The 20,954-nt window shown below is 43.2% G+C and overlaps 1 protein-coding gene across 1 annotated transcript in view; it reads right to left on the bottom strand.

The window, feature by feature from the left end:
* NDUFS4 (NADH:ubiquinone oxidoreductase subunit S4) overlaps window positions 1–20,954 on the bottom strand; it is a 119,616-nt gene that overhangs the window by 7,609 nt on the left and 91,053 nt on the right. Inside the window, exon 3 of the mRNA XM_083153738.1 lies at window positions 1,719–1,891. Within this exon, the coding sequence (XP_083009864.1) occupies window positions 1,719–1,891 (173 nt within the window). The remainder of the gene's footprint in view (window positions 1–1,718; window positions 1,892–20,954) is intronic.

The raw sequence follows: 20,954 nt of genomic DNA, 5'->3' as shown, positions 1-20,954 counted from the left end.
ACAAGGTCAAAATACCGACATATAGAATGTACAGGTGAAACTGTCAACATGACTTTGGGTCGACAGGTCGACATGGGTTTGTTCACTGTTTTTTGACCCGAATGTTCGCAATGTTTCGGGCGCGGTGCCTCGCTGCGCTCGGCACACTATTTTATTCTCCCGCCACGCCCTAGTGGATGGTAGGGCATGAAATACCGCCTGTCAGCACATGTCAGGTCAAAAAACAGTGAAAATACCCATGTCGACCTCGCGACCTGTCAACACAGTCATGTTGACTGTTTCACCTGTACATTATATATGTCGGTATTTTGACCTTGTACTGCTTAACTTTTTGAGTGCCAACCTCTCTGTGAGAGATGCGCAAAATATCTGCAAAAATTGCCAGTCGCTCACATTTGTTATATAAATTCAAATAAAAAATGTTGTGTAAAAAAAAAAAAAGCTTATTTTCCAATATATGGTAAACATTACAGGTCATTATGATGAATTGAAATGTTTGCTGGGCCATTCTCACACTTATTTTGACAAACCCACCTGGCACTCAAGGGGATAAGCCAAGTAGACTGAATGTTGTGTTCCCTATCGGACTCATCATTGCTGGTGCAAAGAGGGGGCTCATTTTCTGTGTAGGAGAGGTGGCATTCAACAGCAGTGGGAAGGGGACTGGGGAGTATTCAATGCCTTATGCTGGTCACATTTCTCTTGCCCACATTGATTTGACGTTCAACTGTTCTCCTGAGACTTGCACGTTAATGTATCTTACAATTTATGGAATTGTTCCTTGCTACAGAACTTGTGGCGTATTATAAACAAGTTTTGATGATGAACCAAAAAGTACATTAGTGTTATTTCAGCATAGATAAATCCCCTATGTGTGGATATTGCAAAATTTAACGGTGGATTAACCTTAACGCATAATAAAGAAATTGTTAGACTGTGGTTGTTTTTGGGGTACTTGTGGATTATCACGGCTCCCATCGCATGCCATATATAGTGGCATGCGATGCGATTTTTACAGTTTTTTTTGCCAAAATCGCATGCGATCGCATACGATTTTTCACTGAAAAGCATCCAAATGCATTGGAATTAGTATGAAACATGTTCAATGGCCCCCAAATGGCATTTTTGAGGCTGTACCACCCCCACTATCAACGCGAACCTGAAGCGTGGCGAGCGCAGCGAACCCGCGAGGGGCAGCGGTACGCGTCCCACGACCTTTTCATACCCCCACTATCCACGTCGGCGTGGAGTTGAGAATAGAAAGTGTGGCGAGCGCAGCGAGCCACCGAGCCCGAAGCGTGGCGAGCGCAGCAACGGGACGCGGACACCTGTGAAGCCCGTGAGGGGACGCGTATACCTGTGAAGGTATCCGTGTCCCCTCGCGGGGCTCGCCACACTTTCTATTCTCAACTCCACGCCGACGTGGATAGTGGGGGTATGAAAAGGTCGTAGGACGCGTACCGCCGCCGCTCGCCACGCTTCGGGTTCGCGTTGATAGTGGGGGTGGTACAGCCTCAAAAATGCCATTTGGGGGCCATTGAACATGTTTCATACTAATTCCAATGCATTTGGATGCTTTTCAGTGAAAAATCGTATGCGATGCGATTTTTTCGCATACGATGGCCATCGTGGGAGCCGTGATAATCCACAAGTACCGTTTTTGGTGTGTAGTTTTATATCCTCATACAAATCTTAGGTGGTTTTGCCAAGACACTTACGTTGATGCCCAGCCCATTAGGGGATTTTCCCAGCGCTCCCGAGTATCAAAATCCAGTCTCCATTTCTTCGTGTTCTGGACTCCAGACTGCATGGTATTCCTGGCGGGGACGTAAATTCTGACTTTTCTAATTTTCAGTTGCTCCTCTGGAACTCCAGTTACTGTGCTAATATCCTGACAAAACACAAAAGCAAAACATTTATTAGCACAAGGTTTCTGCTCACTGCAGAAGGAAGCAATCCATTACCTATTTCTATAGAATTAAGCTTCGTCTCTCTCTCATACAGCGTGTCATCTGAAGAAGCAGGTGTAAAATGTAAAAATGAAGCGCCTTTAATTGATGATCTGAATGGCTTGTTTCAGTAGAGAAAGCACTTAGGAGTTTAATATTTAACTCTGGTGTCTCTAGATCCCAATTTAACAGTTGACACATTCCCAGCCCAATAGCTAACTTCAGAGGCAAGCTGATTATTCATCGGAAAAGTGAAAGTGATTAACATTACTAAACACTTTTGTCTCCGCTGTGCCTTAATTAACTAAAACCTGCCAGCACCCCACCCAGCGTCTACAGATTTTTTTTTCCTACGGGAAAAAAACATTTCTATAGGGCATACCTTATAGAAATGCAGATCGCAGGGACACAACCATCATAATCAATGCAATACTGTTCTCCTGTCCGTCAGGATGAAAAGAAGAATTGGAACTTATGCAGGCCGCTTTGGAAAAATGATCAAGTCTGTTCATTAAGCGGTTTGGAACAGTATATCCCCCCCATATAAACCGTATACATACATATATTTACTGCTGACTTACCCACACCAATATCACACCTAGAACATAAGTGCCGTAGTATCGCTTAAGATATAATGTAAGGAAGAACTTAAGGTTCCTCTGAATAAAATGTTTCACCTTTCAATTGCATTAGTCCAATGTGTGTGATTGTTTACGCATAGCTTTGCATAATTCAATCAATTTAAAGGTCTGCTGACAAAATCTTGCAAGAAACCCCCGGGGCCGTAAAGCTGCTAGTTTTTTGGTAAGAACTCCCAGAGAAAATGTAATGTCATATACGATATGAGGTGGAGAGAAGCTTGTCTGGAGAAACCTTATGTAACCCTGAGAAACCACAATACAGTTTTTCTGCACTTAATGCATACGTTTGTTTTATAAAAATGTGGTCTCTAGATTATTAGATCTCTTCGCTGTTCTCTTTAAGTGAAGAGAACTCTCTAAAGCATTGCTAACACCATTTTCCTGTGGTTTCAGACCAAACATCCTAACCCTGCATAAGCTAACGATTTCTTATTTTATTCTTTTATTTTAGACATATTGAACTTTTATGGACAAATATTTTTATTAGTGAGAGTCGTAAAAAAAATGCCAGGCCTTCTCTGCCTCCTAAAACACATTTTATTACCGATGCGGTGAGAACGCTGCGTCAGACAAGTCAATCTGTTCTGCAACGGTTTGTGCTGGCAGGGTCGAGATATTGCAAATACTTTAATATTGTAATTTCACAGAGCCCACAGCCATTTTTTTGGGGGTCTTTAAAAGTTCCAACGAGCAATTTGTTCAAATCATTTTCCTTCTTTAATAGTATTTCCTATTTTCATTAAATATTCACACGTAAATATATAGGCAATACGTTGTTAATTAAGGGCTCAGCAGGGCATTATAAGGTATTTTAATAGGTATGAAATCATTCATTCCATCCAGCCATTACTGTAATCATTGTAACATTTTTTACAATAGCACCAGTTGATCGAGTTGGTCTGTTTGAAAATAAAGACATCTGCTCCAGGTGCACGAAGATTTATTTTATTTTTACACTCTTAAATATATATATATATGTGAATTTGTTCAGTAACTTGGTCAGGCAGAACCGTGCAATGGATTCAAAAGGAGGACCAAAAAAAAAAAAGGCAAAAACAAACAAAAGTAAAAATAAAAAAACAATACAGACCGCAACAGCAATTACATGCGGGATCAGTAATAATAATCCATGCAACAGGACACAAACGCAAAAAATAAAAACTAATTGTGGATAAGTGGATTTATTTTGGTATATTTACGAACATATTAACCTTTTCTATCAAACTACCAATATGTTTAAATGTGTACAACAAGTAAACACTATATGTACAAGTCTTAAAATCATATGAAAATTGGACCTGAAGGTTTTCTCGTATGCAATTGAACAGCAAATACAATAAAAATAATAAAAAAAAAAAAAAAAAAATTTTTATATATATATATATATATATATATATATATATATATATATATATATATATATATATATATATATATATATATATATATATATATATATATATATATATATATATATATATATATATATATATATGTGTTTTGGAGATGGCACCACTATTAAAAATTAAGGACACCAGAGACATGGATAATTCCCAAGATTTCAAATTTGTCTTCTGCACCCTGATAAAGAAGCCACACCGGCTTTGAACCATTTGAGTGCCGCCGTGTATTTCCTGTTAGGTGGCATCCAATTTGGAGATGCCATGTGCATACAACAATTCCATGGGACAAGTATCAGCAGGACATTGAGCGTATAAACCGTTATACATGTGATGTGGCTGATACAGGCGCTACGGAATTGACTTTTCACTTAAGAACACTGGACAGTATTACAGGAGGTAAGAAACTAATTAAGAGTTTTCAGCACCAATGTCATTCTGGAACCCAATATGCACCACAGCGTTTCATGGTCTCAAAAAAATATGGCCTATATGTTATTTAACTCACTAATTTAGGATATAGGACAAAGACTTAAAAATAAGGCAAAGTTTAATATGCAATAAAAAAAAAAAGGCAATTTCTCATCTTTGTGGCTGCAGCTTATTTACACCAGTTACGTTAGCCACTTTCAAAATAGCATCGTTCAATCACCACTCTTCGCTTGCCACTACTAGAGGTAATAGATGGTGGGGTGGACACAGGAGGGTGGCATGGACACAGGGTGGTGCAAGTATACGCAAGTTCTGTAGTGTAAGCTGTGGCTGCAAAGATGAGGAAGTACCAAAAATAATTAATCAATTATGAAATGAAACTGGAATAAATAATTTTTAGTAAATAAAAAATACCGATCAATGCTCCATCTTTCTTTTATTCGCTAGTTCTGATATACTGTAGGCATAATGCATAGGTTCTCTTTCATGTCATATTTTAACCCCTTCCCGACATTTGACGTACATTTACGTCATGGTCGGGAAGTACTTCCCGACACATGGCGTAAATGTACGTCATGGCTTGTAACTGTCACCGCGTCTATAGACGCGGTGACAGTTTCAACATGTCTGCTGTCCCTGACAGCAGACATGTCCCTGCATGCCCAGGGGGGGCTGCGATGCCGCCCCCCCGTCGGCGATCGCTGTGATTGGCTGTTCAGTGTGAACAGCCATTCACAGCGTTTTCTGTGTCACCGGCGAATAACGTTCGCCGGTGACACGCGATCGGAGGTGATTGGTGCTGTAAAGTACAGCACCAATCACCGCGGGGTGTAAGGGTGACACTGGTGTCACCCCGCCCGCCCCCAAAGGCCGTGATTGGTTCGTCGGACCGACGGACCAATCACAGCCAAGGAGGGGGATTTAAACTAACGGTGATTGCACTGCAGACGCCATTCCGGTCTGGAATAGCGTGCAGTGCGGTCACCGTGCCCAGCTGCCGCCATTTACTGACCTGAACCGAGCAAAATACTTACCTGATCACTGCTTCATCACTGCTTGTAGTGTGCTGGATGCTTCCTGGATCCTGTTACTACTTGTGACTTCCTGTGTTGTGAACTTGTGCTGCTGCAGTGTATTAGCGTTAGGATAGAGAGATAGATAGATAGAGAGAGATAGAGAGATAGAGAGAGATAGTGTCAGAGAGTGCTATATTTTGTGCTGCTGCAGTGTGCTATAGTTATAGATAGAGAGATAGGGAGATAGAGAGAGAGATAGAGAGAGATAGAGAGATAGTGACAGATTGTGCTATATATTTTTTATATAACTGACTGCTGCCCCCCCTTTTGTGCTGATCAGTATAAATTAACTGATCAGCAACTTTTTGGGGGTGCAGGTTTTTTTTTATATATATATATATATATATATATACCTGCTGCAGTGTCATAGAGTGATAGATAGTGAGAGATAGAGAGATAGTGACAGAGAGTGATAGAGACTGCTATATTTTGTGTCTGCTGCCCCCCTTTTGTGCACCCCCAGCAACTTTTTGGGGGTGCAGGGGTTATTTTTCATATATATAACTGGCAGTGCTGCTGCTGCAGTGTCATAGAGTGATAGATAGTGAGAGATAGAGAGATAGAGAGAGATAGTGACAGAGTGATAGAGAGTGCTAAATTTTGTGTCTGCTGCCCCCGCCTTTTGTGCTGATCACTATATCTGAGGTGATCAGCAACTTTTTGGGGGTGCAGAGGTTTTTTTTTTTTTTATATATACCTGTCAGTTGCTGCCAGTTGCACCAAAGGTTGTGCACCTGCTGCCCCTCACTGGTAATCAGTGTCGCATCACTGATCACCTTTTTTTTTTTGTGGGTGCTGTGGGGTCTTTTTTAAATTTTTTTTTTTACACACACTGTGATTTTGTGGGTGTCCTGTGGCCACTGTGCGCTGATCAGTGACGTACATCACTGATCAGCTTTTTCGGCACAGGGTTGATCTATTTTTTTTTTTTTTTGATCAAATTCCTGTTGCCTTTGAGCGCTGTTCAGTGACGGACGATACTGACCAACATCTGTGCTCAATTTTTGGCGCAGGACCTTTTTTTTTTTTTTTTTTAACCCCTTCAATTTTTTTTTTTTTTAACCCCTTCAATTTTTTTTTTTTTTGTATAAAGTATTTTTTTTTTCTGCACTACATACACACTACACACTACATACCCCCCGGGTTGAAATAAAGTTTGTACCCCCCCTACACTATACACGTGTTGAAACATTTCACTACCAGTAACACAAAAATAAAAATGGCATCCCAAATGTCATCCCAGTCATCCAGAAGAATGTATTCAGCAGAGGAGGCATATGCCATGCTTGCTTCTGACTCTGACACAGCCAGTGATGCAAGCGGGGAATTTGAAGGATTCGCCTTAAGCTCCTCTTCCTCCTCTGGTGATGAGGGACCCCCTCAAAGACGCCCCCGTAGAGCAGCTGAGACCCCCCCCCAATAATTGATCTCGTATGGACCCCACCACCAGACAATTTTGAGCCCCAGGTTCCTGAGTTTTTGGCCATGCCAGGAATCCAATTTGATTCCACAGGTCTCAGAGAAATTGACTTTTTCAAATTATTTTTCTCTGATGATATTATAAATTTAATGGTGGACCAAACTAATTTATATGCCCAGCAGTTTATTGCTCAAAACCCCACGTCATCATTTGCTAGGTGGACCCCTGTAGATGCAGTAGAGATGATGACGTTTTGGGGTCTGGTGTTTCATATGGGCATAGTAAAAAAGCCAGAAATTAGGCAATATTGGAGTACAGATGTTCTGTACAGCACCCCATTTTACCGTATGGCCATGCCCCGGGCTCGATTTGAGACGATCCTTAAATTTTTGCATTACAACGATAATGCACAGTGCCCACCCAGAGATGATCCCACCTTTGACCGGCTATTTAAAGTCAGGCCGGTCATTGATCATTTCAGTGCCAAATTTGAAGAGATGTACATCCCAGATAAATTCATTTGCATAGACGAGTCCCTTATACATTTTAAAGGAAGGGTTAAATTCCGCCAGTACCTTCCCAGTAAGAGGGCAAGGTATGGCATAAAAATGTATAAGCTGTGTGAAAGCACCTCAGGGTACACCCACAGGTTTAGGGTATATGAAGGGAAGGATTCAAGAATTGAACCGCCAGAATGCCCCCCCTCCCTCGTAGGTGTTAGTGGAAAAATTGTCTGGGATTTAGTGCACCCCTTCCTGGATAAAGGTTATCACCTCTATGTGGATAACTTTTACACCAGCATCCCCCTGTTTAAGGCCCTTGGTTCAAGAGGTACAGCAGCTTGCGGTACTGTGCGCAAGAACCAAAGAGGCCTCCCAAAAACGCACATTGCCCAAGTAATGAGAAGGGGTGAAAGCAGGGGAATATGCACCGAAAATATGTTGTTGGTCAAATATAAGGACAAGAGGGATGTCCTTATACTGACAACAATTCACGGAGACAGTACCACCTCCGTCCCTGTACGAGGTACCAGTACCCACACCTCAAAACCTAATTGTATCCTGGATTACAATAGGTACATGGGCGGAGTGGATCTTTCAGATCAGGTACTGAAGCCGTACAGTGCCCTGCGGAAAACAAAAATCTGGTACAAGAAGCTGGCCGTGTATATCATCCAGATGGCACTGTATAACGCTTACGTGCTATTCCGTTCTACCGGCCAGAGGGGAACATTTATGCACTTTCAAGAGGAAGTCATAAAGGGCCTAATATTTGGGAACCAGCAGGCAGAGGGCCCCAGTACTTCTAGTACTGGCCCCCGTATTGTACCAGGGCAGCATTTTCCTGATGAAATCCCCTCCACTGGAAAAAAGGGCAGGACACAAAAAAGGTGCAAAGTTTGCTATAAAAAGGGAATAAGAAAGCAAACTATTTTCCAGTGTGACACTTGCCCCGACAAACCCGGCCTATGTATAAAGGAGTGTTTTAAATTATACCACACATCTATGGATTATTAGGTTCATAATTTCACCGTGCTTCGGGGGTCTTGCTAATGCCACATAGCACCCACCATTCATTCCACCAGAATCTGAGCCGCAAAATCCAAAAATCACTCCTTCCCTTCTGAGTCCTGCCATGCACCCAACTGGTATTTTTTGGTCACATGTGAGGCATTGCCGTACTCGGGAAAAATTGGGGCACAGATTTTGGGGTGCTTTTTCTCCTTCATACCTTCTGAAAATGAAAAATTTTGAGCCAGAACTGCATTTTTGTGTAAAAAAATGTAATTTTTCATTTTCACTGCCCAGTTGTTTCAAAATTGGTGAAACCCCTGGGGGTTTGAAATGTACACTATACCCCTAGATGAATTCCCTGAGGGGTGTAGTTTGCAAAATGGGGTCACTTGTGGGGGGGTTCCACTGTATTGGTGCTTTGGGGGTCTTGCTAATGCGACATAGCACCCACCAACATTCCACCAGAATTTGTGCTGCAAAATCCAAATATCACTCCTTCCCTTCTGAGTCCTGCCACTTTTTGGTCACACATGAGGCATTGCCGTACTCGGGAGAAATTGGGGCACAGATTTTGGGGTGCTTTTTCTCCTTCATACCTTCTGAAAATGAAAAATTTTGAGCCAGAACTGCATTTTTGTGTAAAAAAAATGTAATTTTTCATTTTCACTGCCCAGTTGTATCAAAATTGGTGAAACCCCTGGGGGTTTGAAATGTACACTATACCCCTAGATGAATTCCCTGAGGGGTGTAGTTTGCAAAATGGGGTCACTTGTGGGGGGGTTCCACTGTATTGGTGCTTTGGGGGTCTTGTTATTGCGACATAGCACCCACCAACATTCCACCACCAAAAATCACTTCTTCCCTTCTGAGTCCTGCCATGCACCCAACTGGTATTTTTTGGTCACATATGAGGCATTGCCATACTCGGGAGAAATTGGGGCACAGATTTTGGGGTGCTTTTTCTCCTTCATACCTTATGAAAATGAAAATTTTTGAGCCAGAACTGCATTTTTGTGTAAAAAAATGTAATTTTGCATTAGCACAGCCCAGTTGTATCAAAATTGGTGAAACCCCTGGGGGTTTGAAATGTACACTATACCCCTAGATGAATTCCCTGAGGGGTGTAGTTTGCAAAATGGGGTCACTTGTGGGGGGGTTCCACTGTATTGGTGCTTGGGGGGTCTTGGTAATGCGACATAGCACCCACCAAAATTCCACCAGAATCTGAGCTGCAAAATCCAAAAATCACTCCTTCCCTTCTGAGTCCTGAAATGCACCCAACTGGTATTTTTTGGTCACATGTGAGGCATTGCCGTACTCGGGAGAAATTGGGGCACAGATTTTGGGGTGCTTTATCTCCTTCATACCTTCTGAAAATGAAAAATTTTGAGCCAGAACTGCATTTTTGTGTAAAAAAAATGTAATTTTTAATTTTCACTGCCCAGTTGTATCAAAATTGGTGAAACCCCTGGGGGTTTGAAATGTACACTATACCCCTAGATGAATTCCCTGAGGGGTGTAGTTTGCAAAATGGGGTCACTTGTGGGGGGGTTCCACTGTATTGGTGCTTGGGGGGTCTTGGTAATGCGACATAGCACCCACCAAAATTCCACCAGAATCTGAGCTGCAAAATCCAAAAATCACTCCTTCCCTTCTGAGTCCTGCCATGCACCCAACTGGTATTTTTTGGTCACATGTTAGGCATTGCCGTACTTGGGAGAAATTGGGGCACAGATTTTGGGGTGCTTTTTCTCCTTCATTCCTTGTTAAAATGACACATTTTGAGCCAGAACTGCATTTTTGTGTAAAAAAATGTAATTTTTCATTTTCACTGCCCAGTTGTATCAAAATTGGTGAAACCCCTGGGGGTTTGAAATGTACACTATACCCCTAGATGAATTCCCTGAGGGGTGTAGTTTGCAAAATGGGGTCACTTGTGGGGGGGTTCCACTGTATTGGTGCTTTGGGGGTCTTGCTAATGCGACATAGCACCCACCAACATTCCACCACCAAAAATCACTTCTTCCCTTCTGAGTCCTGCCATGCACCCAACTGGTATTTTTTGGTCACATATGAGGCATTGCCATACTCGGGAGAAATTGGGGCACAGATTTTGGGGTGCTTTTTCTCCTTCATACCTTATGAAAATGAAAAATTTTGAGCCAGAACTGCATTTTTGTGTAAAAAAATGTAATTTTTCATTTTCACAGCCCAGTTGTATCAAAATTGGTGAAACCCCTGGGGGTTTGAAATGTACACTATACCCCTAGATGAATTCCCTGAGGGGTGTAGTTTGCAAAATGGGGTCACTTGTGGGGGGGTTCCACTGTATTGGTGCTTGGGGGGTCTTGGTAATGCGACATAGCACCCACCAAAATTCCACCAGAATCTGAGCTGCAAAATCCAAAAATCACTCCTTCCCTTCTGAGTCCTGCCATGCACCCAAATGGTATTTTTTGGTCACATGTGAGGCATTGCCGTACTCGGGAGAAATTGGGGCACAGATTTTGGGGTGCTTTTTCTCCTTCATACCTTCTGAAAATGAAAAATTTTGAGCCAGAACTGCATTTTTGTGTAAAAAAATTTAATTTTTCATTTTCACTGCCCAGTTGTATCAAAATTGGTGAAACCCCTGGGGGTTTGAAATGTACACTATACCCCTAGATGAATTCCCTGAGGGGTGTAGTTTGCAAAATGGGGTCACTTGTGGGGGGGTTCCACTGTATTGGTGCTTGGGGGGTCTTGGTAATGCGACATAGCACCCACCAAAATTCCACCAGAATCTGAGCTGCAAAATCCAAAAATCACTCCTTCCCTTCTGAGTCCTGCCATGCAACCTATTGGTATTTTTTGGTCACATGTGAGGCATTGCCGTACTCGGGAGAAATTGGGGCACAGATTTTGGGGTGCTTTTTCTCCTTCATACCTTCTGAAAATGAAAAATTTTGAGCCAGAACTGCATTTTTGTGTAAAAAATTTAATTTTTCATTTTCACTGCCCAGTTGTACCACAATTGGTGAAACCCCTGGGGGTTTGAAATGTACACTATACCCCTAGATGAATTCCCTGAGGGGTGTAGTTTGCAAAATGGGGTCACTTGTGGGGGGGTTCCTAACTTTTAGCATCTTATGGTGCCTAGAAACCTACATGGTGCCTAAAAAATAATCTCATAAAAAGGAGGCTCGAAAATCAAGTAGGTGCTCCTTCTATTATGAAGCCTGTGGTTTGGTCAACGTGCACACTAGGGCCACATATAGGATATTTATGAAAACAAAAGAATTGGGGGAATCAATTTTTAGTCACATTTCTCTAGTAAAATGTACTGTGTTCCTTAGAAAAATGTATTAAAATTGCAAATCTGCAAAAAAAATGAAATTTTGAAATTTCACCTACACTTTGTTTTAATTCCTGTGAAACACCTAAAGGGTTAACAAACTTCCAAAATGCTGTTTTGAATACTGTGAGGGGTGCAGTTTTTGAAATGGTATCATTTATGGGGGTGTCTCACATACAAGTCCCTCAAAGTCACATCAGAACTGAACTGGTCCCTAAAAAAATCAGTGTTTGAAATTTTCTTGAAAATTTGAGAATTTGCTATTCATATTGTAAGCCTCCTAGTGTCCAAAAAAATTAAAAGGAAGTTGAAATAATGATGGAAACATAAAGTAGACATATGGTCTATGTTAGTTATTAACTATTTTGAGTGGTATGATTATTTGTCTCACAAGCAGAAAATTTAACATTTTGCAAATTGCTAAATTTTCCATTTTTTTCCGACATTTTGGTATTTTTCACAAAAAAACACAGACTGTATCGACCCAAATTTACCACTAATTTGAAGTACAATGTGTCACGAAAAAACAATCTCAAAATCACTGGGATAAGTAAAAGCAAAAAAAAGTTATCCCCACTTAAGTGATACATGTCAGATTTGAAAAAAAGGGCTCTGTCAGGAACGCAAAAACTGGCTCTGTCAGGAAGGGGTTAAATATTTACACACTCCATGAGCAGATCAATCAATGACACCTGTCACATGAAATCTAATACGTCAAGCTCAAGTGAAAACATTTCTAAAATATGACGCAGTGACAACTTTCCATCGTACCAGTGAATATAAGTGCAGTCTATTGAGATAACTCAATAATAACGCACAAATGGAAGCAAATCGAGTGTAGTGTGTATAATGCAGAGAGGGATTCCACGGCCTGCTATGACCCACATTCTGCTCAAGTCCCCAGCAATAACGTCTAGACTGGCGTATTCAGATGACATTCGTGCTTTTGTATGGAAAAAAAAATGTCTACAAAACACCCTGCGGGCTGACAAAGCAAAGACGCTTGTTAACTAAGAACAGCTTGTTGGCTAAAGTGGATAGCAATAAATAAGCATGATTTTTAAGAACAGGTGCAACCAGGGCCTGCAAGAATGAATGCTGCAATGGTTCTAAATCCAGCAGTGTTTATGGCTGTCTACTGTGTGTCTGTATACATTAAACTGCATAATTAAAGTCGGATACGAGAAAATTTACCACTTGAACGAAACCACCCCCCCACCCCCCAAAATAACAGTTTATTGTCCATATATCCCCAAGAAATGTATCACGCTGTGGAGTCTGACTGCACACATCCAATCTGGGAGCACACATGTAGCCACGTTATTGCCTACAAAACACAGGTGTGGAGGTGTACAGTGGTAGCGTTACACGGGCGGGAAGTGTAGCACGGATTTGTCTGCAAACCCCTGTCCCTTTATTGCCACTTTAGGGGACCATTTTAAACATTATACAGATTTTTCCTTTCATTTATATGAAGGGGGAAAAAAAAATCTAGATGCAGTGGCAAATAAAATCACTGTACAGAAATGTCACAGGCCATACTGTGAGGCTGAGGAATTGGGATACAATGAACACAAACTACAGATGTGTCCTTATATAATCATTTCTGCAGTCGCGCCAAGCATGCAAGGCGACGTGAGACTCTGCTAGCGTCGGGCGTCTTTTCTCCCAGAAATACGTCTTACTTGCAATAAGATGTGACTAGGACGCACGAGGAAGATGCTAAAGTGACATACAGATCTGTCCACATACATCTATCCTCCATGCGATACAAGTAGGGAGGCCAATCCCGGGATCGGGATCGGCGGGATCCCGGGATTTGGGCCTAAAATTGGCGGGATTTGAATCCCGGGATTGAAGCTCCCAATCCCGGGATTTTCGGATTAGTACCCCGTGTAAAATTCACTTTTTTTTAAAAAAGCCGGGCAGCGCTGAGCACCTATATGGCTCAGATGCTGCCCGGCTGACTGCTACAGACCAGTTACCTGTGCCACCGGCAGTGCCGCTGTTCGGGACAGTGATCTGTGCCGACAAGCATGGCGGCGCCAAGCATGGCGGCGCCCAGACTGTGCAGCGTGACCCCTGACATCACGTCACGCTGCGCAGCCCGGCCGCCAGCATGCCTGTCAGCACAGATCACCACTGTGCCGATCCCGATTGCCCAGCCACAAGCCCGCTGCCTGTCCGCAGGAGGAGGACTACTGCTCCTGCATGTCCCCACCTCCGTAAGTGACTGCGGATTGTCGGGGGTGACTTATTAGGTATTTCTATTGAGATATGCGGGGCGGGAAGTTTTCGGGGGACGGGACACTTTTTCTTTTCATTATTAGAGAAGCCAATCCCGGGGATCCCGGGAATCCCGGGATTGAGCATTTTTCAATCCCGAATCCCGGGATTGAAAAAATGCCCCGGGATTGGCATCCCTAGATACAAGTTATGTTACAGAAAACGTGTGAGCTCCGTGTGATTCCGTAGCTCAGGTGTCTTTATTGCAACTTTTCCTATTAAATAGCATCTTCTTTGGAGCAAATATAACATTCCAGCAACTTCTGCTGATTAAAATATGTGGCGTGTCTAGATTCTGTTTGTGACTACCGCTGTTTCTGCATAAGAATGGAAAAAGCTGTCACAACGTGAAAGGCGGCTAGATGTACATGGGCATATCTCTGACACTTGTGCGGCTGAGATTCTGAATCGTCGCACAAAGTGCTATAATGTAGCAGGCCTAGATTTTTTCCAATACAAGTTCAATTGTGCTTCGTACACAGACTCAGTCGCACACAATATATAAAATGGCATTAGCACAGTCTCCTGATGTGTCCTACTCACATTGCATTGAGAATAAAGGTCCATACACACTGGGCGATGTATGGACAGCTATGACCGCTGTCATCGCTGGGGGGAAAGCCACTCCGTGCATACACACTGAGCCACTTCCCCCCTGCCCAGTGCTGTCAGCAGGGACAGATGGCTTTACATAGTGCAGTGCTATGCAAAGCCGTTCTCAAAGTTGCTCATCTGCTAGTAATACCAGCAGATGAGCAGCGTTCCCGGCAATGATGTGGGAGCGTGTATCACCGCTCACCGCTGGGCCGTACACACTGGGCGACTTAAAGCAGAAAGCCGCTCAAACTTGGTGTTTTGAGCAGCCTTTAGATGCATTTTGGCAAGCAGACACTGATGGTGTTGGAGTTGCATTGGACCTGTATTGAGGCTAGATGTAAGAGGACACATACTGCAATATTTCATTTTGCACAACAAATTTTGGTACTTATGTAGTATCTGGGCTGCCGATTTTTTGATTGTATGCCTTAAGTTAAGGCATACAATCAGATGCGATGCGATGCGATGCGATGCGATGACCCGATTTTTCCATAGGATTCAATGTTAAAATGGACTGAGTCCATTTTAACATGGAATTCAATGGGAAAAAGGGGTCCTTTTCATACCCCTACTATCCAAGTGGGCATGGAGTTGGATATAAACCTGTGGCGAGCGTAGCGAGCCACCAAGCCCGAAGCGTGGCGAGCGAAGCGAGCCCCGCGAGGGGACGGTATTCTGTGTCCCCTCGCGGGGCTCGCCACGCTTCGGGCTCGGTGGCTCGCTACGCTCGCCACAGGTTTATATCCAACTCCATGCCCACTTGGATAGTAGGGGTATGAAAAGGACCCCTTTTTCCCATTGAATTCCATGTTAAAATGGTCCATTTTAACATTGAATCCTATGGAAAAATCGGGTCCATCGCATCGCATCGCATCGCATCGCATGCGATTTGGTCGGGTGCGATGCGATGCGATGGACCCGATTTCAAAATCGGCAGCCCAGTTACTACATAAGTACCCAAATTTTTTACAAATCTTGCATTTTTTTTTTAAAATTCAAAGAATAGAACGCACATAAAAACAAAACTTTTGTGACACTGAGGGCTATTCAATTTAAAGAGATGGCAGCAAAGGGCCTTTGGAAGTCAGGCAGGCACCTGCACCGAGGTATACAGGAAGATTATCCGTTTTACAGCAACATAATAAACAACACATCATATTCAATTATAATGACCGTCATGCAACAGAATGAACATCACAACAATTGGTTTTATTTTAAATAAACTTTGGACTGTATCACGGGAAATGCATTTACTTGTTACTGTTATGTTCAACTCAAAACAAGCAAAACGGGATGAAGCCACGTTTAATGACTGATGAGCCACTCTGGCATATTTCAAAATGTAAAAATGTAAACCGCTTTGTGCCCCCAGTACAACTAATCAAAGAGACTGGATCAAAGTTCCAGTCTGACCAGCAGTTCTATGACATATTAACAGAAGCAGCAGGTTAATCCATAACAGAGAGCTCACCGTGAAATCAGGGGAGAAGCCTGCAGTCTGACACTAGTATCATTAGAAGACTTATCACTAGCCATGAGGTCAGTTTGCCATCTAAAAGAGCTTTAATATAAATACACATTTAGTGTACAGCCAATACTGGATTAGGACTCACAGAACTCCTCCTTGCAGAACTCAACCTCCCATCCCAAAAAAAACAAACAACAAAACACCAAAATTTGCAGAGGAATGATCAGGGCTGTCCTATAGGTCTAGAACAGCGGTTCCCAAACTGTGGGTCCGGACCTTCTCAGCATGGGGTCGCAACTTCATGTTGCTGACCATCAGGCTGATGACTTTTCTAATCTCAGTCAGTGATTCAAGAAGTCTGAAAAATCTGTTGAATTGTCTGTTATTTTAGACTCCTCCCATCATTTTGTGCCACCACAATGCTGCCGTGCATGTCAGTGGTGTAACTAGAAAAGTTAAACTACCCCAACTCTACCTTACCCCTGCGATTGCCGCTGCATCTGTTACCGCTGCCACCACCACCACCACCACCTTAAAAATGGTCTGCTGTAAGGTGGCATCAATGTTGTGAGGGAGATTTTTCATTTGCAGAAGCCAAGAGAAGTGCAGACAGGTTTATCTGCGGGTCCTGGCCACAGACGCAGCGAGAAGTGGAGGGTTAGGCAGGGCAGTGCAGCAATAGCCCCCGGAGACCCCCAGCACCCACATTTACTCGGCGCCTCCCCACCACTGCAAGGTATGCACAGCTGATGCATGTTATGACCTTCTGCAGGACCTCGCTGGGTTCCTGTAATTATTTTTATTGTCTGATGGGGTCCCAGAGCAAAATAGTTTGAGGACACCTGACCAAGAACATAAGGAATGTCAGGCAGAAACCTGAGGTGAAAGTAGTTTCCTGTTGCCATGTTGCTTCCGCTTACCCTAAATGACTGAAAAATGGCATGCATATAAAGCACACACCATGCAAATAATTTATTAACAGTTATTTATATAGCGCACACATATTCCGCAGCGCTTTGCAGAGAATCAGTCCCTGCCCCAGTGGAGATTACAATCTATATTTCCTACCACATGTACATTCTAAGGTTACTTTTGTTGGGAGCCAGCATATTTTTGTGGGAGGAAGCCTGAGTACCCGAAGGAAACCCAGGCAAGCACGGGGAGAATATACAAACTTCACACAGTTAGGGCCATGATGGGAAATGAACCCATGACCTCAGTGGTGTGAGGCAGTAATGCTAACCATTACACCATCCGTGATGCCCAATATAAAGCACATGTCATGCATATAGCACCCAGGAGTTGGTCCTACGTTCCAGACTAACGCCTGGCATTTACGCACATACTGCACTTCATGGAGACTCCCTCGAAGAGAGCTTAGCATAAATTAACAGATGACAAAGGAGCAGAACCTTAAGGTGCTACCCTAGATGTGAGTGAAGTGGTGGAGACATTTTGAGGTGTGAGGTACTAAAAATACAATCCCAGAGTTGTGATTTGCTTTCTGAAAATTGACTTTTTGTAGAAATTATAGTCTATGAATATATCTGGGACAAAGACCATCATCTCATTCTGCTGTGGTTGGGGGAGGAGGTTATATTCTGTCAGCTTGTCAAATTTGGATTGAAGGGAATATTTGGAAACTCAAGCTCCCCACTAGTGCTAGAGACAAGCACTTTGGACGTGGACCAAGGTAGAAAAGAATTTTTTTAAATCTTGAGGTGAACCTAAGACTACCTGAGCATTACGTGGCAGTAAGTAGCCCACTGGTTGCAATGAAGGGCTTAAGTGCTGAATATAAACCTGTGGTGACCACTGCACTTTTCTCTGGGTTTCCTTCCACAGTCCAGACGAGACACGTTGGTATGTTAATGAGCTGCCTGAAATTGCTGGTGTCAGTGGAGCAGCAGCAAGTGTGACTGAGAACATTCCTGGTCATACAATGCCACTTGTAATATGCTGGAGATATACATACACATTCACCACCAGGTAAACCAAAAGAAAAGCATGTGCTGGAAACAGAATTTCCACAGTAATGCCCTGAAAGGGAAGCTGCAGGTGTCTGCTGGCGTAGCGAGCCAGCAGAAGAGAAAGTCTTGCCGCCCGCTCTGGGAATCACTCCGTGGGCCAACAGATGGACAGTGCTGGGATACATCACTGCTAACTGGACATTTTATTACAGCGTCTGCGGCACGGAAGACATTTACTGACCAGGTCCAAAAATCTATGAAAACGGATTTCACAAACAAGCTATAAGAAAGTGGGATATATTATCACATTCCCAGCTTTATGGCCACATTACACAAAATCTGTGTATCTTTTACATTTTGGGAGTATTTGGAAAAGAAGTAAATGAAGAGAGAATCTGAAATCCATAATCCAGGTGGATCTGCGCTGTAATACATAAGCGGAGTCCAAAGTAAACGCCAAAACAAATACAAGAAGATCTGTGTCTGCAGACATTTGACCTAGACCTCTGATGCAACATAAGCTGAACAGCTTAATGTAATAATCAGAACGTTCTCAGTTCCCAATATAGAGAGCCGCCTGCTTTCACTACTTCATTGGAAACACAATTTGAATTGATAGTGATATGCAAATATTATTATTACTACCAGTTATTTATTTAGCGCACACATATTCTGCAGCTCTTTGCAGAGATTTGTTGAACAATCTATATACCAACAATCTATATTACCAACCACGTGTACACACGCACACACATACATGCAAGGTTAATTTTTGTTGGGAGCCAAATAACCTGCCAGCATATTTTTGGAATGTGGGAGGAAACTGGAGTACCCGCAGGAAATCCACGCAAGCACGGGGAGAACATGCAAACTCCGCACAGGGCCATATTGGGAAATGAAGTCCAAATAGTTTGGGAACCACTGATTTAGGGCATTTATTTTTCAGGAAAACACCTGCTTTAAAAAAAAAAATAAGCCAATTGAAACATTTTAAGAGCCCCAAGATTTTCTTACTGGCCCCTAAAAGACATCTATACTGTTAGGCAATATGTATTTGCAAGGGGTGCGGGATGATTGCCCGACAGTCGGGATTCTGACGGTCAGTACTCCGACATTGGAATCCCGACTGATAGGGGCTATTCTCCCTTGTGGGGGTCCACGACTCCATAGAGGGAGAACAGAACCTGTGGCGAGCGAAGCAAGACACCGAGCCGGCAGCGTGGTGAGTGCAGCGAGCCCGGAAGGAGGCTTCTTTGCAATCGGCTCCCCTGTCAGTCGGGCACTGGCAGACGGGATCTCGATTGTTGGACCGCCATACCACACCCATTTGCACGTTAGGGTGCAGACAGATTTACCTATTCTTCTATATAAATTAATATGACTATTAACAATTCTGAATGCCGGAACAATTTTTCCAACTGAATTGAAAAGGAACCTGGAGGACGCATAACCACACTCATTATCTGAATATGCCCCTGTTCCTGGTAAAGTCATATACTTATACGTCTAGCAACAGAAGTCTGGATTTTTTTTTTAAAAGAATAGATTTCTTCTCTTCTGCATTACTTCCTTGCCTCTGGGTTGTAACTGCACCACACTGAACTCCCAGTCACTAGAGCCAGCAATGCACCTCCAGCTTTCTGGGTTGTAACTGTACCCCGTAACTCTACCAGGCACTAGAATGACTGCTGCACCCCCAGGCACCAGAGTTTATCCAGACACCTAACTGAACGTAAGCAATCAAAGCAGGGTGACCGCTAGTTCTCTGGAGTGGAGATAGGTTTTTGCCAGTGTACCGGTGACAGGCATTACCATTCTATTAGTTGCAAGTGGAATGAACTGAGAGAAACAGCAAATGTAATCCATATTAAGCCGAGCTAGATCTAGATCTCATCGCTCAGAATTACAACGGACTGCCCTGCTACAGGTGAGCATGCTGTGTTCCTTATTCCTGGATTATAAATCAGGTCACGTAAGTACAAGTGGAGTAAATGCTGGATCAGGACACCAAGGGGAGGTCTTATGCTGGGAACACCGGGCGATATATTGTTATGGATAATATCATCAACCATATCTAGTGCAATTCGTTAAGTGTGTTCACTCCATGTCGTTAACTATGTGCGCTCCTGTGCTTTGTTAACAAACCCCCCCCCCCCCCTGTACATGAAGCTCAATCTTGACTATCTAGTCAACGACTGCATGTAGGAAGTGGGGGGCGGGTGACTTCACTGACTGATATCACCAACTATATTGGTCAGTGTGAATACACTATATAGTGACTCCCGCGACACCGTCGATATGGATAATAATATCGGAATCACCCAGTGTGTACCCAGATTTAGTGATCATTTTTTTGAAAATAGGCGTTTTTAGAAGGGAGAGATGTTGCCCATAGCAACCAGTGAGATCTGATCTGATTGGATGCTATGGGCCACCCTCTCTTCTAAAAATTCATACTTTAGTAAATTTAGCCCTTATAATCAATTTTTGTAGGCTTAAATACTGCCCATGTAATAACTAGACTAAAGGCCCATACACACTGGGCGACTTTGAGCTGAAAGTCGTTCAAAACTGCTGCGTGCTCCCGCATCATCGCCGGGAAAGCCGCTCATCTGCTGGTATTAATTCAACATTGATCGGAAGGGGACAAATTTGGCCCCGTTCTGATGGTGGGGGTCTGCACATGTGTGTATTTGTGCATGTGCAGGCCCCTTGTGCGAACGCGCTGCCGGTGAGTATCACAGTCATCGAGGCTTTCGCACGGGTATGGGAGGAAAGGGGGCCCCATGAAAACGTTGGGCCTTCCCCTGGGAACACAGCCATGGCATTCCCTGCTCAGGGGTGGGCGGCTAATGTCACATGACGTC

Source organism: Crinia signifera, chromosome 1 (genome assembly GCF_055691185.1).
Source record: "Crinia signifera chromosome 1, ASM5569118v1, whole genome shotgun sequence".
Lineage (NCBI taxonomy): Eukaryota > Metazoa > Chordata > Amphibia > Anura > Myobatrachidae > Crinia > Crinia signifera.
This window is presented reverse-complemented; position numbering and strand designations above follow the sequence as displayed.